The sequence below is a fragment of the Lepidochelys kempii genome, chromosome 10 (genome assembly GCF_965140265.1).
Source record: "Lepidochelys kempii isolate rLepKem1 chromosome 10, rLepKem1.hap2, whole genome shotgun sequence".
NCBI classification, from domain to species: Eukaryota; Metazoa; Chordata; order Testudines; family Cheloniidae; genus Lepidochelys; species Lepidochelys kempii.
The window spans coordinates 65,623,925-65,650,936 of record NC_133265.1 but is presented as its reverse complement, the minus strand read 5'-3'; the positions used below and the strand labels follow the sequence as shown (position 1 = coordinate 65,650,936).

The 27,012-nt window shown below is 43.8% G+C and overlaps 1 protein-coding gene across 1 annotated transcript in view; it reads left to right on the top strand.

Moving 5' to 3' along the window:
• Positions 1 to 23,092, top strand: part of LOC140894967 (NAD(P) transhydrogenase, mitochondrial-like) — a 70,427-nt gene extending 47,335 nt beyond the window's left edge. The window contains exons 14-22 of the mRNA XM_073303975.1: positions 3,022 to 3,217; positions 4,526 to 4,759; positions 6,157 to 6,317; positions 6,936 to 7,115; positions 8,104 to 8,263; positions 12,433 to 12,514; positions 13,749 to 13,867; positions 20,427 to 20,542; positions 22,729 to 23,092. Coding sequence (XP_073160076.1) covers positions 3,022 to 3,217; positions 4,526 to 4,759; positions 6,157 to 6,317; positions 6,936 to 7,115; positions 8,104 to 8,263; positions 12,433 to 12,514; positions 13,749 to 13,867; positions 20,427 to 20,542; positions 22,729 to 22,881 — 1,401 coding nt within the window. The 3' untranslated portion in view covers positions 22,882 to 23,092. The remainder of the gene's footprint in view (positions 1 to 3,021; positions 3,218 to 4,525; positions 4,760 to 6,156; positions 6,318 to 6,935; positions 7,116 to 8,103; positions 8,264 to 12,432; positions 12,515 to 13,748; positions 13,868 to 20,426; positions 20,543 to 22,728) is intronic.
• Positions 23,093 to 27,012: the final 3,920 nt, after the last annotated feature.

Sequence of the window (27,012 nt, the reverse complement as noted above, 5' to 3'; positions counted from 1 at the left end):
AAACGCACTCGAGATGAAATGTTCTCCGAGCTAATGCTGTCCTCCCACACTGACAGAGCACAGACGAATGCGTGGAGGCAAATAATGTCAGAGTGCAGGAAAGCACAAAATGACCGGGAGGAGAGGTGGAGGGCTGAAGAGAGTAAGTGGCGGGCTGAAGAGAGTAAGTGGCGGGCAGAAGACAGGGCTGAAGCTCAAATGTCGCGGCAGCGTGATGAGAGAAGGCAGGATTCAATGCTGAGGCTGCTGCAGGACCAAACCAGAATGCTCCAGTGTATGGTTGAGCTGCAGCAAAGGCAGCTGGAGCACAGACTGCCACTGCTGCCCCTCTGTAACCAACCGCCCTCCTCCCCAAGTTCCATAGCCTCCACACCCAGACGCCCAAGAACGTGGTGGGGGGGCCTCCGGCCAACCAGCGACTCCACAACAGAGGATTGCCCAAAAAAAAGAAGGCTGTCATTCAATAAATTTTAAAGTTGTAAACTTTTAAAGTGCTGTGCTTAATGTGCTGTGTGGCATTTTCCTTCCCTCCTCCACCACCCCTCCTGGGATACCTTGGTAGTCATCCCCCTATTTGTGTGATGAATGAATAACGAATGCATGACTGTGAAGCAGCAATGACTTTATTGCCTCTGCAAGCGGTGATTAAAGGGAGGAGGGGAGGGTGGTTAGCTTACAGGGAAGTAGAGTGAACCAAGGGGCGGGGGGTTTCATCAGGGAGAAACAAACAGAACTTTCACACTGTAGCCTGGCCAGTCATGAAACTGGTTTTCAAAGCTTCTCTGATGCGTGCCGCGCCCTCCTGAGCTCTTCTAACCGCCCTGGTGTCTGGCTGCGCGTAACCAGCAGCCAGGCGATTTGCCTCAATCTCCCACCCCGCCATAAACGTCTCCCCCTTACTCTCACAGATATTGTGGAGCACACAGCAAGCAGTAATAACAGTGGGAATATTGGTTTCGCTGAGGTCTAAGCGAGTCAGTAAACTGCGCCAGCGCGCCTTTAAACGTCCAAATGCACATTCTACCACCATTCTGCACTTGCTCAGCCTGTAGTTGAACAGCTCCTGACCACTGTCCAGGCTGCCTGTGTACGGCTTCATGAGCCATGGCATTAAGGGGTAGGCTGGGTCCCCAAGGATACATATAGGCATTTCAACATCCCCAACAGTTATTTTCTGGTCTGGGAAGAAAGTCCCTTCCTGCAGCTTTTGAAACAGACCAGAGTTCCTGAAGATGCGAGCGTCATGCACCTTTCCCGGCCATCCCACGTTGATGTTGGTGAAACGTCCCTTGTGATCCACCAGAGCTTGCAGCACTATCGAAAAGTACCCCTTGCGGTTTATGTACTCGCCGGCTTGGTGCTCTGGTGCCAAGATAGGGATATGGGTTCCATCTATAGCCCCACCACAGTTAGGGAATCCCATTGCAGCAAAGCCATCCACTATGACCTGCACATTTCCCAGGGTCACTACCCTTGATATCAGCAGATCTTTGATTGCGTGAGCTACTTGCATCACAGCAGCCCCCACAGTAGATTTGCCCACTCCAAATTGATTCCCAACTGACCGGTAGCTGTCTGGCGTTGCAAGCTTCCACAGGGCTATCGCCACTCGCTTCTCAACTGTGAGGGCTGCTCTCATCCTGGTATTCATGCGCTTCAGGGCAGGGGAAAGCAAGTCACAAAGTTCCATGAAAGTGCCCTTACGCATGCGAAAGTTTCGCAGCCACTGGGAATCGTCCCAGACCTGCAACACTATGCGGTCCCACCAGTCTGTGCTTGTTTCCCGAGCCCAGAATCGGCGTTCCACAGCATGAACCTGCCCCATTAGCACCATGATGCATGCATTGGCAGGGCCCATGCTTTCAGAGAAATCTGTGTCCATGTCCTGATCACTCACGGGACCGCGCTGACGTCGCCTCCTCGCCCGGTATCGCGTTGCCATGTTCTGGTGCTGCATATATTGCTGGATAATGCGTGTGGTGTTTAATGTGCTCCTAATTGCCAAAATGAGCTGAGCGGCCTCCATGCTTGCCTTGGTATGGCGTCCGCACAGAAAGAAGGCGCGGAACGATTGTCTGCCGTTGCTCTGACGGAGGGAGGGGCGACTGACGACACGGCTTACAGGGTTGGCTTCAGGGAGCTAAAATCAACAAAGGGTGTGCCTGTACATCAAGGAGTATTTCAGGCAGGACTTCACGGAGGGTTCCAATAAGAAATGGTGCACCAAAGTTATCGTTCTTATTGGAACAAGGAGGTTAGCCTGGCCTCTGATTGATACATGGCTAGATTAACCTCGCTGCGCCTTCTCTGTGACTGACTGCAGTGTGATCTAGACAGGGGAGGAGGAAAATGAGTCCAAAACAAATCTGGTCTATGTCTTGTTCTGACCCACTCCATCGATCCTTTACATCTTTGGCTGGCAGCAGACAAAAAAGGCGCGAAATGATTGTCTGCCCTTGCTTTCACGGGGGGAGAGAGGGTGGGAACGGGGTCCTGACGACATGTACCCAGAACTACCTGCGACAATGTTTTTTGCCGCATCAAGCATTGGGATATCAACCCAGAATTCCAATGGGCAGCGGAGACTGCGGGAACTGTGGGATAGCTACCCACAGTGCAACGCTCCAGAAGTCGACGCTTGCCTCGGTACTGTGGAAGCGCTCCGCCGAGTTAATGCACTTAATGCACTTTAGAGCATTTTCTGTGGGGACACACACACTCGAATATATAAAACCGATTTCAAAAAAACCGACTTCTATAAATTCGACCTAATTTCGTAGTGTAGACATACCCTTAGGGAAGTTTCAGCACATGGGGCTGAATAAACTGGACTCTCCATTAATATGCAAAGAAGAAATCTTTCATATCTTAAACCATAAACTCTTGCAATTGAAACTTCCCCTCCCCCTACTCTAGCTGGGGATCCTGGAGGTTTTCCAACACCCTAATCCTCTACCAGGAGAGATGACTGATGTGCAGCAATGCTGTGCACTATATATTAACTTTTGCATTGTTTTACAGATGATATATTTGGGCTCAGGTCTTTGCTGTGTTGGTGCACTGGCAGGCTTGTCTAGTCAGAACACTTCTAGACTTGGTAATGCCCTAGGTATGATTGGGGTGGCTAGCGGTGTAGCAGCTACGGTAGGAGCACTGAACCCATCACCAGAAGTACTCGCTCAGATGTCTGCTGCCATGGCAATGGGTGGCACAATAGGTATGTACAACACATTGTACAGTTCATGTAGCTTGACTTCATCCCACTAACCACATTCATTAATGGTTTATTAAACAATTAATAATTCTTCATTTATAATAGGTTGAGAAAATACATTTGGAAAATGCATTAATGCCTAAAGGTGGCACTCTTGCCTAAGAGGAGAACTTAAGATGGTGAAGCAGATATGTACAAAGCTTATAAATTGGTTTAAAATTTGGTCACATGGCTTAAGCTTAAAACATTTTATTTCTAGGAAGTATTTTACCTGAATATGCACTTGCTGGCAAGTTACAATCAAAGGAAATATTAACCATAGCTCAAAATGGTGGCTGCTGTTATAGAATTTATGATAACAGTATTTCCCAGAGGCTCCTTTCCCCATTTTCCAGAGCCTCATAGATGACCTTTCGTGGCCTTGCTTTGGAATCCTGAAAGTCTCACTACAGACAACCCTACAGTGAATGTTTTTCTGTTGAAATTTCCCTCCATGTAGTGGAGAGCACAATCCGGAAAATTTAAAATCCTCCTATTCATTACTTATGCCTCTCCCAAATGTTTTTACTGCTAATAGTTTTGATGATGACGATGACGATAATAATAATAATAATATAATTAATAGGGTGAGGGGAGAAGTTATTAGCAAGTATGTTCCTGGATCACAATACTTTTGAACGATTAGTCTGTAGTCAGGATCTTTGGTCTGGCAGAGGATTTACTAATCTTCAGTGGTGGCCATTGATGTGTAGCCATATAGGGTCCTTATAACAGGGTATGCTGACCCTTTTGGCAGGGTAGAAATCCAGCCCTGCTCTGTTCCACATTTCAGCCCAGAAGGAACTTTGGGAGTTGTAATCTCCAAGGAACATGGGAGTTGGAGGCCTGACAGCAAGGAATGCTGGGAAACAGCATTCCCAGTTTGTGACTGAGAATGCAGTGTACTCTCCCAGTGCCTCCAGGAGCATTTTGCTTGTCTGCTCCCTGTGGAAAGAATATATCTGGGAGATATGACTGATGTGCCCACAGCACCCCCTCCCCAAGGAAGAGGTTGTAGCTTCAAAGCCCCAGTCTGGCTCTGTTTCTTATACTCTGTTGTCTCAGAATGTTCTTGCAAATATACTTTTGGAGGAGATTTAAATTGGGTTATAATTTCCTACAACTATTATGATTCTATTGTATTGCACAAAAAGAAAAACAACATAAGAAAGAAAACAATATTCTGTTGCGTAACTGCCTGTTTATACTTCAAGAGAGGATGAAATACAATACAATTCTTTAATCTTGGATCTAAATCATTTCATTTTACAGGTCTCACAGTTGCGAAACGGATTGAAATCTCTGACCTTCCACAGCTTGTAGCTGCATTTCACAGTCTGGTTGGTTTGGCAGCAGTTCTTACATGTATTGCTGAGTATATGATTGAATATCCACACCTCGACGTTCACCCTTCTGCCAGTGTTCTCAAAACTGTGGCATATTTGGGCACCTACATTGGGGGTGTAACCTTCAGCGGTTCATTAGTGGCTTATGGAAAACTGCAAGGTACTTTATTCTTTGGTCTATGTCATGTTAAATAATTTAGGATGGGATTTCCAAAGGTTTCGATGGGAGTGACGTGCTACTTCCAGTGGGAATTGGGTAGCTGACTGTTAGGTCCTTTTCAAAATCACTTCCTTTTACAACAGAGTTATTTTGACAAGTTTTGTGGGATTAGGTGGCCAAAAGATATTAGATTGTTATTGGTAACAGCTTCCAACAAATCCTTTTGTAACTTTTCAGAGGGAGAATGAGTGCTTGTTTACACTCCCTCAGACTAAGGACTCAGGGCCTGAGGGGGACAAATAGGGGCCATAGAAAATGTGATAAGAGCTCCTGTAGACTATATTTGGACCCATTATTTTCTTAGTTCCAATATAGCAATGAAAAGCTACTCCAGTGTGAAGTGTGAGGATTACGGCCATAAAAATTAATCAAATTGCTCAGTAACTGAACACTTGTGAAAAATAGACAAACCATTTCATGGTGCATGGCATACTAAAGACAGACAAGATATACATGTAAAAATATGAGTTTGGATAAAAGAGTTGATGTGGTACAATTCAAGTCCAAAAAAAGGGTGCATCTGCAGTGGTAGCATGACCAGTCACTATTGAAATAATGACTTAAAGGCCAAATGCTGTGGGTTCTGTTCAGTCCAAAATTCTTTTCAAGGATAAATGGTCACTGAGGCTTCTTGTTCCAGACAAGTATTTGGTCCTCGTTAGCAGTGGCAGAGTGATCCTGCTACATGGGAAGCTGCTCTGGTGCTGTGTGCTGCATCCCATTTCATATACTGATAGGAATGACCTCAAGGGAGTATGAAAAATCCTGATGTGGTTGTTTGGGGAAGCAGTCTGATGGCAGGATCTCTCTTGGCTGACATTTAGGGACAAACAGGCTTCCTTGGCTCACAGCTGAAATGAGAAACTGTGTTGCCAGCCAGGGAGCTGAAGAGGCTTCAGGCTGACCCTGGCTTGGTAAAACCAGGGATTGGTGCAAGTGAACTGCTCTCCCAGAAAACTGATAATTGAGAGGAACCCCCATCCTCAAAGACTGTTGACCGGGCAGACCCCTCAATGGCAGAGACAGGATAGCCAATAGGGCTGGAGGGTTGCCCAAAGGCTGTACACTAGTATGTGGGAAAAGACCAGCTCCTGGGAGCTGAGAGTTGAAGAGGAGCTGCTGGGAGGTAGGGAGCTCCGAACAACTGTTCCTCTGCCTTGTGTCTCTAATGGGCCAAACTTTCCTTCAGATAAATTGAGCCACTGTGGAACCAGCATTTTTGGGCTTTTGATTCTGTCCCTGCTCTTATACCTTCTTTGGGGTACCTGTACTTTAACATTAAAAATGTTTATATAATAAAATGGCTGAAGTGTTAACACCTTAGTGTTTGATTCCAGGTTTATTGAACTCAGCGCCGCTCCTTCTACCTGGTCGCCATTACTTGAATGGTGGGTTGCTGGCAGCGTCAGTGGGTGGTATGGGGCTGTTTATGCTGGATCCAAGCTACACTACCGGCATGGCCTGTCTTCTTGGTGTTTCAGGACTTTCCTCAATCATGGTAAGAACACAAGAAAGCACTCTCTGAATCCTTTCAATGCAAACAAAGGAAATATAAAGTTCTTGCATTCATCTGCAGCTCCTGCTGAATGCCAGAAAATCAGCTGAAAAATTTGGTGTAATTGCGAGGACTCCTCAAAGCACTATGCAAAATGTTTATGGTGCCCTATAGAAATTCCATAACAAATCACTGCAGGATCCCACAAACTATAGTGCAGGGATCCAAAACATTTTAGCTAAGGGCAGTTCAGTAAAACAAGCTATTGTTTGTCTAGTCAGATGTATATGTAATCCTATCCTCTAAACCACTGCTATAGATATGACCTGGTTTTGGAAAGAAGTTTTGGAAAGAAGTTTTGGAAAGAGAGTAAGTGTCCAATCCTGTGAGATGCTGAGTGGGTTCAACTCCTGTTGTGTAAATGAGAATTCAGAGTGCTCAGCTCCTCAGAGAATCAGACCCATTATGTATAACAGATAATCATGAAATAGCCAAGTTCTTGTACTCAGGTATTTGATGGTTTGTTTGTTCTGTTTTTTAATTAACATGTTAGTAATAATGTTGTTCTTTAAAAGTGAGTTTCCTTTAGTTTTTCTTTCCATGGTGTATATTAAATTGCAGGGAGTCACACTTACTGCAGCTATCGGTGGTGCAGATATGCCTGTGGTCATCACTGTATTGAACAGCTATTCTGGATGGGCTTTGTGTGCAGAAGGGTTCCTTCTTGATAACAACCTGATGACAATTGTTGGTGCCTTGATTGGGTCCTCTGGAGCGATTCTCTCTTACATCATGTGTGTGGTAAGATGGCAACGTATGTACTTGGGCTAACATGCTGACTTTGGTGAAACAAGTCTGGAGCTTCTACTGTGGGAACTTTTTAAAAATAGAAACTGTAGAAGACTGGATGGCCCAAGGGATCGATTGCCAGTTTAAATCCGGTCCAAACTGGTCATAAATAATCAAAAGTTATTGCGGGTCTGATGACTATTTGGTGGGCTTTTAGAATTAGGATGTGATGCAAAGAGCAATTGGTGATCTCACTCCAGTTCCTAGAGGTCTCAGAAACCACTACCATGACTGGCACTGACTGGCACTCGTATTGGCCTGGATACTAAATTACCCTTGCTGTTAGATGTGACCCTTCCAGGTCAGATTGGTGGGGTTGTAGTGTGGGGAAGCTTGCACTTCTGTTGCCTACACTGTACATGTTCTCTGAATAAACAGTCTCTAGCATTGTCAATCTATCATCTAACCTTACTTTCAAAAATGGAATAAGAAGTAGCATGGTTTGCTTTGTCAGTCAGCATTTTGATGAGGACCAAAGAATCTGCAATGAAAAATTTCACCCAGTGACTGGTTTTGAGGAAACATCCTGTTTTATAATGAGCAAGAGGAGAGAAGTTCTTTAAACAAATCAATGCCTTTGTTTCCCTAGAGAAAAATGTTAGAGTGGCTTTGTGAATAGAAAAATGGTTAGAACATGACTGAAAAACATAAGAATTTCTCAAAGGCACATCTGAAAACCTTTGTTCAAAATGTATGGGTTATATGCCAAGTGGGATACTGTAGCTTTCCAAATAGAATATTGAACTATTGAACCATTGCTGCATCGTCTTCAGAGTCTTGTTAAATTACACTTTAATGAGCTGAACAATAATGCAGCTTGCCTTTCCAATCAAACGACATGAGGATTACCATCAAATGCACTGTTTATTTTGAGGTTCTCTGAATGTAATCAGAACTATTGCTTCTGACCAATGCACTCACTTCATGTCTTCCCACTCAGGCCATGAATAGGTCTTTGCCAAATGTGATTTTGGGTGGATTTGGTACATCTTCTACGGGTGGAGGGAAACCTATGGAAATTGTTGGAACACATACCGAAGTCGGAATTGACCAAGCCATTGAAATGATAAAGGAAGCTAACTCTGTCATCATTACCCCTGGTAAGAGTTCAGATATTTTCATATGCTTATTGAGAAATGCGCTTGTCAGCATAACTCAGTTACTGCACAACATTCTGCTTAGTTAGTTAAAGGAATGAGCAGAAATTATGACTGATAAAATACCTATGAAAGAATAAGGGAGTCTAGCTAGGAAAGTTAAAGATCCATGTGGGGATTTAAAATTTGATATTCTACACATTGAAAAAGCTTGCTAAACTAGAAGAACTAGAATGAAACAAGAAGATAGTGTAACCTACATCTCATTGGTATAAAAAGTCCCAGAGCTGATTGGTTATAAAGCACCAAATACATTACAAGAGCTGTTTAGGAAAAAAGATCCATCTCATCCTCAGGTCTGCATGGACAGAGGGCCTAATTTCACCAGTTTTACACCATTTTCATGACACTGAATTCTCATAGACTCTTAGACTTTAAGGTCAGAAGGGACCATCATGATTATCGAGTCTGACCTCCAGCACATTGCAGGACACAGAATCTCACCCACCCACTCCTGAATTCACTGGATTTTCTTCTGATTTACCCTATTGGAAGTGAGATCAGAATCAGCCCAACCTGTGATGGTTAGACCCTCAAGAATGAATGACTCACTTTCGAGAATAGTAGCTTCTATGGCAGGAGCAGATTTATCATGAACCAAACAGTGTGGTGGTATGGAGCCCCCAACAACCAGAGGGTGCCCAAAATGCAAGACAAATATCTGAGAACCTGCCCCCGAGTCCCGCCTGGCGGCACAGCAGGGCTCATGCAGGCAAGGATGCCTGCATGCCAGGGCTGGTGGCCCCACACCGCTCCCGAAAGCAGCCGGCTGCTGGCACATCTCTGCATGCCTCTGGCGGGGGGGGAGGGTGGCAGCTCCATGCACTGTCCCCGCCCCGGGCAGTGCACAGAGACCTGCTGCCCCCCACTCCCCAAGGGGTGCGCAGAGACATGCCAGCAGCAGGGCTAAGGCGGCTCCCTGCCCACTCTGCCTCCCTCCCTCCATGCCGCTTCGCTCCTGGAAGCGGCCAGCATGTCCCTGCAGCCCGGAGGGGCTAGAGGGTATCTTTGCGGGCTGTCCATCCCCCAAGTGCCGACTCCACAGCTCCCATTGGCCAGGAACTGCGGCCAATGGGAGCTGCATGGGTGGCACCTGCAGGCAGTGGCGCACAGAGACCCCCTGGTTCCCCCCACCCTGGCCTAGGAACCTCTGCTGGAGGGGTGTGTGTGCTGGTCGTTTTGGGAGCCATGCTCCCTGAGGTAAGCGCCACTCCCCCTGCCCCGGCCCAGAGCCTGCACCCAGCACTGAAACTTCCTCCCAAAACCAACCCCCTGCCCTTCTCCTGCACCCCAATTCCCTGCTCCAATCAAGGTACCTCACTTTATTTTCATTTACTTCCCATTACTTATAATATAGGAGGAAGATGATGAAAAAAAGAATGAAAAACAACGGGAGGGGGAAGGAGATAAGAGAGAATGTTCTTTTTCTTGGCTGGGTCCTGAGGGGGGACCCCCCGAAAATGAAAACTGTGCACCCACTAACAATAAATCCGCCACTGTCCTATGGGCTCTGAAGGGAGTTCTATCTGTCCTCCTCAGATGAAAAAATAGTGACATGGCAGAGTGCCTCAAAGGTAGAGAGAACTGGGGATACAAACCCCAAGTGTAAAAGCAGACTTGTCCTGAATTGGACTTTGCACTCTCTGGATGGTGCTATTATTATGGGACTAATATTGTGGGATTTTTAGTTACTTGTTATTTCAAGGATTTTACTTTTCCCCAAATACTTATGAAAGAAAAGTAATTTCTAGCTACTAAATTCCTTAAAATTAATAAGCCAATTCCTGCAGATTTTACTCAGGGTAATCGCCCATTGAATTCAGTGGGTGTTTCTGCTAAGAATGGCAACACCTGGCCCATTATGTGGCCAGATGTTAAATCATTTCAAATTTGCTGCAACAACAACAACCAACCAAACAAAAAAAAAATAAGTTGTACAAAGTTTTAGGCAATTTTTAACTCTGCCAGTGTAATGAACGATAACTGGCAAACATGTCTTGAGATCAGGATGCATTCTTCACTTATCTCATAGCTGCAGGACATCATGTCCAGTGGATTTAAATATGCCATATCAAATTCTTCTTTCATTGCAGTGAACTACAAAAAGTTAGTGTGTTTTATGAATGTGTATTAGCAAAAAAAGGCCTCGGTCCCAAGTGTGTAGGGGAAAAAATCCTTGACTAAAATGGCTATTGGGAGTTGGATTGCCTGCAGGGATTGAATGTTTGTTAGTGTGCCAACCCTCTATTTGGCAGCTCAGCTGGAATCTGAGTCTGAGTGTTGGGCTCAGTCCCTCGCTCTCAGGGCTGCAGAGGTTAGAAATGTTGCACACACCTAGCATTGCACGCAAGCAGCCCCTCTAACTGACCCAGGAGTACAGTTGGCTGGCTCCAGATGCAGCTGCAAGCAGCCCTTCTTAGCCAGATGGATGGTTCATCCTGATGAGGGGCCTCTGTAATGAGAAGGGATAAAGTTGGGGGGAAAGGAAGGGGACTGCCTGAGTGTCCCCCATCCAAATACGTTGTTTTTAAGAAAAAAATAATTATTCAAAGAATAACAGTAAAGTGATTTGTAAAATTGGCACTAGAGGTCCCATACATATTGTTTCTCAGGCTCCATATCAAAAATGCTCAGTTTACAAGTTAGAAAATAGTTTTTGCCTGAATGACAATCCTGCAAACTCAGCTTGGAAAACCAAAAAGCCGTCTTTCCCACACGTCCCCACCAGTAATATGTTTGGCTGCACAAATGCAACTAGAAAAGGAGTACTTGTGGCACCTTAGAGACTAACCAATTTATTAGAGCATAAGCTTTCGTGAGCTACAGCTCACTTCATCAGATGCATATCGTGGAAACTGCAGCAGACTTTATATATACACAGAGAATATGAACCAATACCTCCTCCCACCCCACTGTCCTGCTGGTAATAGCTTATCTAAAGCAGGACAGTGGGGTGGGAGGAGGTATTGGTTCATATTCTCTGTGTATATATAAAGTCTGCTGCAGTTTCCACGATATGCATCTGATGAAGTGAGCTGTAGCTCACGAAAGCTTATGCTCTAATAAATTGGTTAGTCTCTAAGGTGCCACAAGTACTCCTTTTCTTTTTGCGAATACAGACTAACACGGCTGTTACTCTGAAACCTGTCACAAATGCAACTGAGGCTAATGCAGTTGCATAGACATAGCTGAGGGCTACACTTTTATAGATTTTAGCAGTATGAACTCTTTGAAAATACTTTCCATTTATAGCCACAATAAGGAAGGCCAGATCCTGCCATGTATTAGGGCACTTCTGCATTGCTCCCTTGGCACAAAGCTAACCTAAACCCAGATGAACTGGTACCTGAAGGATTTCCCCTGCATAGAGGGATGCTTAGGGGATGCAGACCTATTGCTGCAGGTCTTACATCTTTCCTCTACCTGTGACTGTAGCAAAGGGCATGGATGGGGCATGGCTAGGTGTGGCTAGGACTTTCCTTCACCATGGCATTCTCCAGCTGCCACTATAGCTCCTTAGAACCCGCAAACCATGCAGGGAGACCAAGCTCGAGCAGATTGCCCCAGGACTGGGCAAGCACAAAGGGAACTTTAAGCCATCTTTTAAACACGTCCCCAAAAGCTGGACCGAAGCCCCCTTATCCAGCTGTGCAGGACTGCAGGATGGATGCTGACCATGTTTGTCAATGTTACTGCACAGATACATTTGCTTTCTTATCCTCAACTCATAAAATTTACTCCTGTAATTGCATTTGTACTGAAATGCCTCTTTCTCCTCCTTTATATTCACACAGAAATAGAATATGGTGGTAGAGTGAGTTAGCTGTAGCCAGGACTCTTAGTTTTTCAATGTAATTTACAGTGAAACCTGCACTAAGTGCTACCATTGAATTAAACGACCATATTAAAGTATCCCTTTGCAGTTCATTTTGACCTTTAACTCTGTGTCATATCCACCAGGCAAATGAGTTTTGTTGGCCCCGTGTGCAGTAACTGTGGTTTCTAATATTCATTAATGCTGAAGGCATGCTGGTTAATGGAGCACTATGTGGTGCTTTTTGAGGGATGCTAAGCTTCCTTTGTAGAACACTGACATGTTTTTCATGGTTTAGGTTGGGGTCTTTGTGCAGCCAAGGCCCAGTATCCCATTGCTGACATGGTGAAAATGCTTAATGAACAAGGAAAGAAAGTCAGGTAAGTTGCATATAGTGGGCCAGATCCTCAGCTGGTATAAACTAGTATAGCTCCATTGATTTCCAGGGAGCTCAGCTCTGATTTCAGTGGAGCTACGCTGATTTACACCAGCTGAGGATCTGGCTCACAATGTTGTCATTGAAATAGGCCAGGACAAATACTGTACTTACTGTACATCAAACATTAAAAGCAATGATAGAACTTCAATAGGAAATCTTTAATATGTTTAGTATGACGTGGTAATACACCATATACCATGCCATTCAATACTACAGGCTCAATTTTCAAACTTGAGTGCCTTGGTTAGGAGCTCCAATAAACACCTAAGTCCCCCAAATAAGCTAACTGATATTTCTAAAAATGAGTTGCTCTCTGACATAGCAAATATGGGTGGGATTTTCAAAAACATGAAAGCAAATTAGAAACACAAATTCCCTGTGGGGGGAAAAAAATCTCTGCCCACATTAATCAGGAAAACATCTGTGCTGGAAGTCTGCTAGCAGCAAACAGAGCATGAATATGATCTCAGCATTGACAGAGCTCAGGTCTGCCATAGCATTCAGTTGGGAAGTCCAGGCCTATGAATATTTGATTAGCCTCTGGAATTCAGACATTCATTTTCTTAATATTTGACAAGAATATTAAGCGTTTTAATTCTTGCATCAAATTCTTGGAAAAGTCTTTTTTTCCCCCAGCAGTGGGGTTTTTTTTGTTTTGATTTTTGCAAGTGCATATTAAGAGTATGTATCAATAAGCCACCTCTGAATTAGAAAATGGACTGAATCCTTATCCACATATCTGTTCAAAGTGTTATTTCATTTGTCCTAGGCTCTAATCCCACTCTTGTGTGGTATATACACACACTATATATGACACACGGTCTTCATGAATGATTTAGATTCTGGGGTGTGGCTTAAGTGTTAAATGAAATCACCAAATAACATGCCATGACTACATAGTTAATTTTTAACCAGCAGGGTGCCCGATGTGAAAGGAGTTCTGTAAGTGTTTCAATTTTCCCTTTCTGGTACTGATTACAAACATATACATTAATTGCTCTTTCCCAAGTAGCAGTTTCATGACCAGTATTTTATAGCTCGCTCTCTCTGCATCTGGTTCAGGTATATGAAGCACTGGAACTGGACTGCTTCCACATGTGTAGGATTGCTGACATTTATCAGTCGGCATTTATTAGTTCAGCATGACTTGGTTTCTTTGCTTTCTTGGTTTCCAGGTTTGGCATCCATCCTGTAGCAGGCCGTATGCCAGGACAACTGAATGTACTATTGGCAGAAGCCGGTGTACCTTATGATGTTGTATTAGAAATGGATGAGATAAATGAAGATTTCCCAGGTAAGGGATGAAAAATGATGTCTTAGATTCAAACCATTCTAAATATTTTAAATTTATTTTCTGCTTTTAGTTAGGCCAAATAACTATAATTTTATTGCCAGGCAGTATTTTGGTAGGTGGAAGGGTTGACAGTAATGCTTTTTAAAGACCAGAATCAAGACTAGATAAGACCAAAGGTTTGCCTGACTCATATAAAAGCCAAGCTATGTCTGACATTACTTAATGGATAATCATAATAGCCACTAGGGTTTTGCTGTAGAGTGAGCAAAATATATGACTTTTTAAATCAAATATGTGTCTGTATTTTGTCAGTGATAAGGGTATCAGGAAAGGCAACCATGTGATATTCTGAATATTGGACAAACAGATGTATGGTGGGAGTTTAAAGTTAGTTTCTCTGATCTCAGTTCAGTCAATGGGAGTTGTAGCAGTGACTTTTATGGGAGAAGAGTTATGGCAAAAATGAGTCCTGTTGAAAATCCACCCTCATGTCAGGTGGGTGGAGCTCTGTGGCATTACAGGTTATCAAGTCCCCTCTCACTTTTTGCTCTTGTTGTTTGTGGTTTTATGAGGGTATTTGAGTGTTTTAATGTTTTGTTACTATTTGATACCGTAGTGATTATGAAAGATCATCACTCGGAGTGCCCTGGGAAGAGACTGCTTATATATAGGATCATTTGTATTATTTAATAGTGGTGTATTATTAATTTGAATCACTGCTACCATTATTGTGAGTGGAGTATAAGTGAGCAGGCAGCTGCTCTGCAAGATTCAATTTCCTTGTAGGACACTCATGCTTCTCAAATATCTGGTAGATTCTTCCTTTGGATTCGCTGAAGTTTGGGGTGAGGAGGTGGAAATTACTGCCCCTTGCATATATCAGGCCCCCTAAATCCCAGGGGAGGGAATATTCACCAGGAGGGAGGGCTGCTGCCAGTTTTGGTACCACTTCCCTTCTTCGGAAAGGGGAGGGGACAGACAAAGCAAAAAAATGAAGCAATGAGGCACTAAAAGGTACAGAAAGACCATAATTCATGGAGAGCTTGGTTTTCTAGACAGGGCATGTAGCCGAATGACACACATTGCTCAGATGGAAGAGCAGATTACCTCCAGCTGCAGAAGCTTTGCACAAGTACTTTGGTGACCTGGCAGCTAAAGAGTGGATAATGTTTCAGAGACGAGGGACTTCAGACAAACTTGAAAAGATTTGGTCCAACTTTTTTGTGAGCTTTGATTAATTCCTAGTGGATGGAAACTGCAATGTCACTCTCCTTTCTCCTTCCTGCCCTCCTTCCTTCCTTTCCCTCCCTTTCCATGTTCTTTTTGCCTTTTTGTTTTGTTTTTTGTTCTGCCCTATTTTGGCTGGGGCATGTGGGGGAGGATCAGTAAAATAAAGTGCCTATTCCCCATCACAGACAAGAAATGATGCCTCTGAAAAGAAAACTAAGGCATCCAGAAGTAGCAAGAGTGTTAGGGAGGCAAAAGTCCCTTAACTTAAGGTAGGAAAGTAAGAGGGAAGGGAGCTATAGTCTCTTTTGCGTGGCAGCGTAGTGTTTCTAGTTTAGACTGCATCTATCTTTTGTGGTTTTCCAGGGCTACCTCCCTCCCACTTCTGTTACAGAATTAAAAGCCTCTGGCACATTAGGGTCAGATTGTGGCTGCTCTTGCTTAGGGTTGCCAGTTGTCCGGTTTTTGACCGGAATACCCGGTCGTAAAGGGACCCTGGCGGCGCTGCTCAGCAGTGCTGACCAGGCCATTAAAAGTCCAGTTGGTGGCGCAGCAGGGCTAAGGCCTTGGCTCCACGCAGCTCCTGAAAGCAGTGGCATGTTCCCCCTCTGGCTCCTATGCATAGAGCAGCCAGAGGACTTCGTGCACTGCCCCAAGCACCAGCTTCGTGGCTCCCAGGGGTGTTGCCTGCAAATGACACAGCACACAGAACGGCCTGGCCGTGTTTCCATGTAGGAGCTGGAGGGGGGACATGCCACTGCTTCTGGGAGCAGCTTGAGGTAAGCACTGCCCGGAACCCACCTGACCCCCTCCCATGACCCAACCCCCTGCCCCAGCCCTGATCCCCCTCCTGCCCTCCAAACTCCTTGGTCCCAGCCCAAAGAACCCTCCTACACCCCAAATCCCTCATCCCCAGCCCCACCCCAGAGCCCAAACCACCAGCCGGCAGCCCCCCCCCCCGCACTCCAACCCCCTGCCCCCGCCCTGACCCCCCTCCTGTCGTCCAACCCCTCGGTCCTAGCCCAGAGCACCCTCCTGTACCCCAAAGCCCTCATCCCCAGCACCACCCCAGAGCCCACACCCCCAGCCGGAGCTCCCAACCCCCTTCCCCAGCTTGATCTCTCTCCCACCCTCTGAACTCCTCAGTTCCAGCCCGGAGCACCCTCCTACACCGCAAACCCCTCAGCCCCACCCCAGAGCCTTCACTCCCAGCCAGAGCCGTCAACCCCCCCACTCCCCCGCACTCCAACCCCCTTCCCCAGCCTGGAGTCCCCTCAGTCCCAGCCCAGAGCACCCTCCTGCATCCCAAATCCCTCATCCCCAGCCCCACCCCAGAGCCTGCATGCCCTCCCACGCCCCAACCCCCAAGCCAGCCTGGTGAAAATGAGCGTGTGAGGGTGGGGAGAGTGAGTGACAGAGGCAGGGAGGATGGAGTGAGCGGGGGTGAGGCCACGGAGAAGGGGCAGGGCAGGGGGACGGGGCAAGGGTGTTTGGTTTTGTGCGAGTATAAAGTTGGCAACGCTAGCACGGATATGTAAAACAGGAAAGATGCAGGTAGCTCCTCCCCCTTGCATACGCATATGACAGGCAGACTGAGTACAAATGCCCACTTGGCCTGATTGTAAGCGGCTTTAAAGCCCTGAGCACACAACATCAGCATCCCCCACAAGCATTCTACTTGCTTCATCAGCATTAGAGGGTAAGAGGAGATCCCACTGCCAGCTACTCAAAGTGGTTTTTGATGCGCTGACATCACCATCAGGTAACGTTTTATGACTGTGCAGTTCATGGATCACAGCATTGGACACACTGCTACCTCTGGGTGTGTTGAAAAGAAAGCGAACTGACGTCACTTCCATGAATTAGCAGCTTATCCCTGTCAAACTGCTGTTCCAGCAATGCTTCAAGGTAAAACAATTCCAGGCAGTTTAGAAAAAAGCTGTGACAGGAGGCAATAGTGAAGTTATGCATGGAGAGATGAAAGGAAGGGAAAGAATATTTTCAAAATTAGATCCTTACATTGTACAGAAGTGAATAAAGAGTTTGAGCTACAACTCCATCTTGGAATTCTGGTGGTCACATAAATCACTTGACATGCAACAGGAACACTCCCCTAATTTCAACCTCTCCATGCCCTGATAATAACTATAAAAAAAAACCTAGATGCAAAAAGAATAGGTGTCATAAAAATAATGGTAATATCTGATAGTCTGTACCACAATTGATTGATCTTGAAATATGATAACTGCCATTGGTGCTGTAGTCAACAGCCCATGTGTACCAAGGTAATCTATGAGTATGACACTTGGGGACTATTTTATTGATGGTTTTGTACAACAGACATGCTGTCTCCCCCCCGGCTATCAGTAAACTACACCACGGACAATCAGAGAGGTAGACATCTAAATCCTATTGACCGCGCCAGTCAACAATGGATTGTGGAAGCAATTTTAGCAGCACAAAATTAAAGGCTGTTTTTAAACATTTATCCAGATGCTGCTTTTAAATAATTATTTGAATCCCAATTATAGTCCAGTACAACTAGGGTTAATTACAGAGCAATTATTGCCTTGAGAATTATCCCTCCATTGATTAGCCCTCCATTGAACAAGCAATTGTAACTATAGAAGCAATAGAAAAGGAGGACTTGTAGCACCTTAGAGACTAACAAATTTATTTGAGCATGAGCTTTCATGAGCTACAGGCTCACTTCATCGGATGCATTCAGTGGAAAATACAGTGGGGAGATTTATATACATAGAGAACATGAAACAATGGGTGTTGCCATACACAGTGTAACGAGAGTGATCACTTAAGGTGAGCTATTACCACCAGGAGAGCGGGGGTGGGGGGTAGGAACCTTTTGTAGTGATAATCAAGGTGGGCCATTTCGAGCAGTTGACAAGAACATCTGAGGAACGACAGGGGGCAGGGGAGGGAATAGTTTTACTTTGTGTAGTGACTCATCCACTCCCAGTCTGTATTCAAGCCTAAGTTAATTGTATCCAGTTTGCAAATTAATTCCAATTCAGCAGTCTCTCGTTGGAGTCTGGTTTTGAAGTTTTTTTGTTGAAGAATTGCAACTTTTAGGTCTGTAATCGAGTGACCAAAGAGATTGAAGTGTTCTCTGACTGGTTTTTGAATGTTATAATTCTTGACGTCTGATTTGTGTCCATTTATTCTTTTACGTAGAGACTGTCCAGTTTGACCAATGTACATGGCAGAGGGGCATTGCTGGCACATGATGGCATAGATCACATTGGTAGATGTGCAGGTGAACGAGCCTCTGATAGTGTGGCTGATGTGATTAGGCCCTGTGATGGTGTCTCCTGAATAGATATGTGGACACAGTTGGCAACGGGCTTTGTAGCAAGGACAGGTTCCTGGGTTAGTGGTTCTGTTGTGTGGTGTGTGGTTGCTGGTGAGTATTTGCTTCAGGTTGGGGGGCTGTCTGTAAGCAAGGACTGGCCTGTCTCCCAAGATCTCTGAGAGTGATGGGTTGTCGTTCAGGATAGGTTGTAGATCCTTGATGATGCATTGGAGAGGTTTTAGTTGGGGGCTGAAGGTGATGGTTAGTGGCGTTTTGTTATTTTCTTTGTTGGGCCTGTCCTGTAGTAGGTGACTTCTGGGTACTCTTCTGGCTCTGTCAATCTGTTTCTTCACTTCAGCAGGTGGGTATTGTAGTTGTAAGAGTGCTTGATAGAGATCTTGTAGGTGTTTGTCTCTGTCTGAGGAGTTGGAGCAAATGCGGTTGTATCGTAGAGCTTGGCTGTAGACAATGGATCGTGTGGTGTAGTCTGGATGAAAGCAATGTGTCTCCTCACTGGCTTTTGGTGAAAGTATGTTAAAGGCCCACTTAAGCAAAAGTCCATCTGGCTTCTATGTCACACAACCCCCAAAATCCACTTGTCACAAAAGCCAGATGAACTATTTTTCCCTGAATCAAGACTTTAGTAAATATATAACAGGGGAACTAAACGTCAGAAGGCCAAATTCTGAGCTCACTTACACAGGTACAAATTGAGAATAATTTATTTGCCATTAGTGCAGTTACCCTGGATTTGCACGATGTAACTGATCAGACTGGCCCAGAGCTTTTCAGAAATGATTTAGTAATCAAGGGACCAGCTTTGCCATCTTAACTCAAATGGAATCAATTGGACTATTTGCAGTGTTAGGCCCTGATTCTACATTGGACTGTGTATCAGGAGAGGACTGCTCGCATGCAGAGATGTGGGCCTGATTATGATTCAGAATAGAGTTTTTGTAGAATTCAGCTGCAGGTGAATGATGTTGAAATAAAATATGCCATAATACAATGAAGATATTTCTTAGGGTCTACACGTGTACTCTATTTGGTGACCTCACACAAGCCTTGTAGAAGACTCTGTACATTAAGATTTAGGCATATTGTCTCTTATGGTATCTCATAGGGTTGGAAGAGACCTCAGGAGGTCTGGTCTAGTCCAATCCCCTGCTGAAAGCAGGACCTACACCAATTAAAATCATCCCAGCCAGGGCTTTGTCAAACCGGGCCTTAAAAACCTCTAAGGACGGAGATTCCACCACCTCCATAGGTAACCCATTCCAGTGCTTCACCACCTTCCTAGTGAAATAGTGTTTCCTAATATCCAACCTAGACCTCCGCTACTGGAACTTGAGACCATTGCTTCTTGTTCTGTCATCTGCCACCACTGAGAACAGCCTAGCTCCATCCTCTTTGGAACCCCCCCTTCAGGTAGTTGAAGGCTGCTATCAAATCCTCCCTCCCTTTTCTCTTCTTCAGACTAAATAAGTCCAGTTCCCTCAGCCTCTCCTCATAAGTCATGTGCCCCAGCACCCTAATCATTTTTGTTGCCCTCTGCTGGACTCTCCAATTTGTCCACATCCCTTCTGTAGTGGGTGGGCAAAGCTGGATGCACCAGTGCCAAATAAAGGGGAATAATCACTTTCCACAATCTGCTGGCAATGCTCCTACTAATATAGCCCAATATGCCGTTGGCCTTAGCAATAAGGGCACACTGCTGACTCATATCCAGCTTCTCATCCACTGTAATCCCCAGGTCCTTTTCTGCAGAACTGCTGCTTAGCTAATCGGTCCCCAGCCTGTAGCGGTGCATGGTTATAATAGTTTTCATTAGCCCATGTATCTGCCAAGATTCAGTTCTGGGTTTGACACAAATGGATGGGCCTAACTTATTTTCATTTAGAATAAACAGTGAACTATCAACATTTAATGAATGTTTGATTTGTGTGTTTTGGTGTCGCTGTGATAAAGGAAAGGCAGCTGCAAGTTCCAAAACATTTGTAACATATTTCTATTCTGTCTCAGAAACGGACTTGGCTCTGGTCATTGGTGCAAATGACACAGTAAACTCTGCAGCACAGGAAGATCCCAATTCTATTATTGCTGGCATGCCTGTATTGGAGGTCTGGAAAGCTAAGCAGGTACTTAAAAACAATCAAAGTTGACTGGAGTCCGCACAGTATATGTTTATGGAAAGTATCTCTGTTTCTCAGGAGACATGCCGACTTGCACTAAAGACAAAGAAAGATAGTTTGTTTGTTTTTAATACACATGCAAGGAGTATGCACATAGGTGCATCTGTCTAACAGTATGCGGCAGATACACAAGAAGGGACCCCAACTCTGCAGTCAATTTGGTATGGAATTCCCAGTCATTTCAACAGGAGGGTCCCCATGACAAGCAGTTATAGGGTTAAGCTTACAGTGAAATGCTTGATTTGACAAGTTATGCCCTGTCCTGCTCTCATTGATGCCAATGGGAGTTTTGTCATTGACTTTAAAAAGAGCAGGATTGGCTCCTGGATTATATAGCATTTAAAAGGCATTTCTTTCTAATGGATTTTGCTTTTAAAATTTAGAAAGAGGCAAAGTACACTTTATTAGTGTTCCAAATCTTCTTACAAAGAGCTATGTTTCACTGTACTCCCCAAAAGCTAAAAATGTATTGTTGAATAAATTACTCACAAATAAGTTTTTATATTATTTGACCAGGTCTAGGTATAAGGGGCTGCAGAACTTTGACTCAGTGTATCAGAAGCTTGTGTACATTTGCAAACCCATAGCTTTTCTCTTTCAATTTTCCTCTCTCTGGTCTGCTGTATTCACAGACAATGGTGTCAAGTATGTACTTTATATCTACAGTGTCTCTGTTCCCAGTGAACTGTGTGCAGTTTCAGCAAATTCTGTATGGGAGGGAATTTCGGATCGAAAGGTAAAATTCAGGGCAGGTAAAAATGGCAGCACATATCTGACAGATACATCCACAAAGGAAAAGAGCCAGTTTTGAAATTCTACTTTTAATTCATTGCCTTAAATATAAACAATTCTATCTATAAGACAGGTTTACTAACTCATTTTAATTCAAACCTCATGTTCTCAAAAGTGCTATGGTATTGAAAGCCATCAAACTTGTGCAAGTATAGACATTAGCATGAAACACAATCGAAGATGATATAAAAACTGTGTTATGGGGTGTATGGTGAAGATGACGATGGCACTAAATGACAGGCATACAGATGTTAGAATTAAAAGCAACCTCTTAAAACACAGAAACATGTGAACAAGTATATGGGGAAAATTGGGATCTCCATGTTATTCAGCACATGCCAAGCTTGTTTTGTTACGTTTCAGTTAGACAGTATTCCAGCATGTTGTGTTCTCATACAGTAAAGGTTTAGTTCTGATCTCAGATTGGAATGTTAGAACATTTATGCAGGTAACATTAAGATGCAGTAAATAACTGCATGAAACAAGCAATTTTTAATTGTTGAAATATGCACCTAAAAAGCAAAATGTTAATAACATCTCTGGGTATGAAAGCATCATTTTGATAGGTTTAATGAGATAAATTATAGAAAATATGTTTGACTTTACTCTGCATCTGTCACATACAGAGTAGTACACTCCACATATCTGGCAACAGATTTTGGCCCTTACCCAGAAAATAAACAGTGTTTCAGGTATCCCATTACATCATATCCAACATGGATTAATTGTTTAATGAAGTACTATTGCAGTCAAACTGGCTTGTGCTGTGATCATGTTAGATCTCATAAGCAAAGTTGGTCTGGTCAGTACTTGGATAAGACAACTCAAGGGGGCGAAACCCAGCTGCTGTGGAAAAGGAATTCAGTATAGCACTTTGCCCAGTCTCTTGAATCCAATGCCTAGGGTCTGGGAGCACTGTCATGCCGGAGGTACTGCTTGAGATTTTGCACATCTGATTAGGGGATTTAGCTACCCTGTTCCAATTAATGTTAAGGGGAATTTTATGGCTCAATCTTTTAGTCAGCTTTGTGAATCTCAATCAGTGTGCTTTGGCAGTTTACTTTTTTAAAACCACAATACAATCTTTCAGGGTGGAAGGTGGCACATAAATGTGAGGTCTGAGAATAGTTAGATATGGACATGCAAAAGTCAATATAAAATGTATGCCAATATTGCTGGTATGCAATTTTGATTGAGCCCATGCATTTAATACATGTCAAAATTTTATAATATAGTAACATGTTATTTTAAAAACTGTTACTTTAACTACATCCTCCATGAGCACATACTGAAAGTTTTTATTTCATTTAATTCTTTCATGCTGCTATTTTTCTCCCCAGGTCATCGTCATGAAGCGTACACTGGGAGTTGGGTATGCTGCAGTTGACAATCCCATTTTTTACAAACCTAACACTTCAATGCTGCTTGGGGATGCAAAGAAAACATGTGATGCTTTACAAGGCAAGATTAGGGAAATGTATTATACTCATTAACACTGATATTCAGAATTGTAAAAGGGTACTAGATATAATTTATATATTTCAGTAAATAGTTTGGAGGCATATCCAGCACCTTATTTATATACAACCATTTCAAAAATAAAAGAGCATCCAAACATAACAAATTAGCTCTTAGACTGATTGGTGATTTATGTGCCTTAGTCCTTACAAATGTAAGTCCCTGTATTTAATAATAATAATAATAAAACCACTTTTGCGCTATTGGTGTTGCAGATTAATTATTTCTCTAATCTTGCAGCCTCATTTATAGCACTTTTATTTTCTCTCTGTCTCCTCTTCTTTATGTGAGTATCCCAACACAAAAATGCTTTTCCTCATGTGCTTCTCTAAACTGGTGACAAATCCAGTTCTAAAACTGATTTAAGGTTTTAGTGCTAACTTTTAAAGCCTTACTTGTGCTGAGTCTGGCTAGCTTGGAGAGCACCACTTTCTTCAATAGGTGTGATCAGCAGGAGGCTACGACTGAACCCAGCATGAAGCTTTTGGTGGCTGGGCATTCTCAGTCACAGTCCTCTGACGGTGAAGGCTCAGAGGATCCATAAAGTAGTTTATATTTTATTTATTTTATAAGTGGGGAAAGTGAGGCACAGCGTCATATAGCATCAGGGATAGAGATGGTATTAGAACCCAGATAAATTGGTGTGACACTTTCTGTTCTGGCCACTATGCTATGGGGCCTCTCTGGGCCCTCCACAGTGACAGTGGCAAGCTGAAGTGTTAGTAATAAAACTATAGTTGAGATAAGCTAATTATAGCGGGCTGGTAGCAACACTATTATTGAGTTTGAATCAGGGTTTCCATTTTAAAACAGTCTACAAAATGCCTGTGCTTTCCGATCCAAATGCTTATTGTATTTTATGAGCTGCTTGAATTTTCTATGGCAGTTTATGGTGAAAAAAAGGTTAGTTTTGAGTGGTTTTTTCTAAAGAAAGTACCATGTGACTAATTTTTCTTTTTAAAATGCTCTAGAACAGTAAATGGATCATTCTTTGCAAAGAGTAGCCTGGATGAACGAGTGTTAAAAATTGCAATCTACTTTATGTGAACAGTTACTGAAGTTTAAAACATGACTTCCTGAATGTCAATGGTGATACAGTTATCAATCAAAGGCAACATTGTTACTAACGACAAAGGAGCATAGAAGTTGCATTAAACAATGCAATGTCACTGAAGACAAACAATAATTTAGGAGTTATGTCAACACATTGCCAGAGACTGTCACACACAGCCTTAATGGTGACCACATCCTCTCTTGTAACAGCAGAACACCCCGTCTCATGGTCACATAGGCCATTCAATGGAAAAGTTGTTATGCTTTAATATTGCTAAGATCACCCTTAAGGTTCTTTGTAACAAAACAGGTCGGGTGAATTTGGGGCTGGTATTGCTTTTTGGTATGTGCTGACATGGAAGTTAGTGCCTCAAAATATATGTACAGCATTGTAGGTGATGTGAAGCTGGCAAGGAATGGTTTTCTCTTTACTCCTTTGTTCTATGCTTTCAAAGCTCTGGGTGGGGTGTGTCTTGAGGTAACCTTGCCTTTCATTAAACAACAATTTTGTGTGTTAACATACTTAGTTTTGATACAAACTAATTATGATTAAGGCTATGAGTATGTCACAGATGTCCTAGAATCCATGATTTCCAGGGACCTCAGTTACCTTGGGGCCCCACAGCAGCCCAGCCACCGGTGGCAGCGCGGGACCTCCCCCAGCCCTGCAGGGTGTCAAGGGATCCCTGGCAGCTCCCCAGCTCCCACGGGGGAATCCCCTGGAACACCCCACTCGCTGCCGGTGGGCGATCCCCCAGAGAACCCGATCTCCCACAGGCGGCAGGTGATGCCCCAGAGCTCCCCACCTGCTGGGAAATCCCCCGGAGTGCCCCAGCCCCTGCCAGCGGTGGAGGACCTCACAGATCCCAGCCCAGGTTGGGGTCCCTCCCAGCCACTGGGCAGGGATGGGGCCACAGGTCCCTGCTGCTGCATGCAGGGGGGCAGGGTGCTGGACCCTCCTCCCTCTCCCTTCCCCAATTTTTTCAGGGCTGTTTTTTGTAAAAGTTAGGGACAGGTCACGGCTTCCGTGAATTTTTATTCATTGCCCGTGACCTGTCCCTTACTTTTACTAAAAATATCCATAACAAAATCCTAGCCTTAATTATGCTTTTAATGTGTTCAAACAACAACCACAGAATAAGGTGTATTTTGGGAAGACAGTTTGATTAGAGCAACACACTACATTGCACTTGATACTGTAGGGGCGTGTGAAACAGAGTACTAATAAGAGTTTATAATAAGGACTCAAAATGCTAAATAGGATCTGAAACAGGTGGTAGACAAAAGGGTTGGATCAGATAAGTATACAAATGTTTGGGGGAGGGGGCAAGAGTTTGCCTTCATCCCTCTCTTTTCAACCCCATAGGTCATCTCCTATCTGCTAACCATATCTTTTTTAAATGTATATATATTTTGTGATCTTTAGCTATCACTAGTTCTTTCAGCAGCTGAAGAGAAATGAAAGAAAAAATGTGAGAAAACAGAAATCTGGAGCAAGAACCAAAGAGCTTGAAGAGAATATACTTTCCCTTAGAAGGGAACTGGAGATAAAGAAAGGAATCGTCCCTGGAACTGTTAAAGTACAGATGGCAAAGGCCTGTGCTCAGTGGAACACACAAAAGCAAGAAGAAATCCTCCGACTACAGGAACAAAATGAGTGAGACTACCGTGCATTCTTAGATGATTACAGAAATAAAATGGAGGTGCTTGCAACAGCCAAGGAAGATCTTGTGAATCAGAAAAATAAATTGCTGATTCAGAAAGAGGCACAACTAAATGAGAATTGGCTGCTCAGGAAACTAAGAGACTCTAAGAGGAAATTCACCAATCCGAGGAAGAGATTCTGATTGAACTTGAGAAGAAATCCATGACGAATTAGTCCAGAGCACAAATAACAAGCACACTTGGCAGTACAAATGGTTGAGTAGTGCGTTCAATTGAACTCCCAATACAAGGAAAAGCTGAAGGCTCCATTACAGAAGGTTTATGGGGCACAATGCACACAATTCCAGAAAAAGCCAGGCAAGAGTGGAGAGAGGTAATGATTCTGTAAATTAAAAATAGCTATGCCAACCATGAGAAGGGACTGCTCTGCTGTCAGTCATAAGACTGATAGTTACTTTGCTCATCCTCCAAGAAATAATTTATGGTGTTGAGGATCAGAAAAGTCTCTCTATTGACTTTCTTACTAATCTATTCCTAATTTTTTAGGAACAGTCACAGAACTATAAAATGAATGAATGAAAAAAAGAGGACCACAGGTATAGCTTTGGTGACATTTTAAATATTTAAGCCAGACAAATTCAAATTAGAAATAAGCACACATTTTTAACAGAGTGTGATTAGCTATTGGAACAAACTGCCAAGGGAAGTGGTGGAATCTCCACCTCTTGATGCCTTGATATCAAGACTGGACACCTTTCTGGAAGAGTATCAGAGGGGTAGCCGTGTTAGTCTGGATCAGTAAAAGCGGCAAAAAAAACCTAACAAAAAAAAAAGCTATAAGGTGCCACAGGACTCTTTGCCGCTTTCTGGAAGAGATACTTTAGCAGAGGGGTAATTGGGTGAAATTCTATGAACTGTGTTACCCAGGATGTCATACTAGATGATCAAATGGTCTCTTCTAGCATTCAAATCTAAGAATAAAATGATGAATGCACATCTTCAACCTGAGACTGGTGACTCCTGTACTTCTCTTCAGGAAAAGGAATAGCCTTTCACAACTTTCTGCAGCCACACTCAGGAGTGGATCTAGTGCCCCCATTAACCAAACACGGAAAAGAAACCACTTTCCTCTCCACTTCTGGCAAACAAAACAAAACACCTTTTAAGGACACAGGCAAAAGCAGGATGCCAGCACTGCAGGAGATGAATGGACCAGACTGCAGGTAAGATGGCTCTTTGCACTTTTATCACCACAGTTGTACTTGCTACTCGTGACAGGCTCTCTATTCCCTTCAGGTACTAGAGGTGCTTCAACTTAACTTTTCCAAAGGCAGTCAGATATCCTTGTGTTCAGAAAACAGGGTTGCTCGTCCTTTTTCTCCTGTATC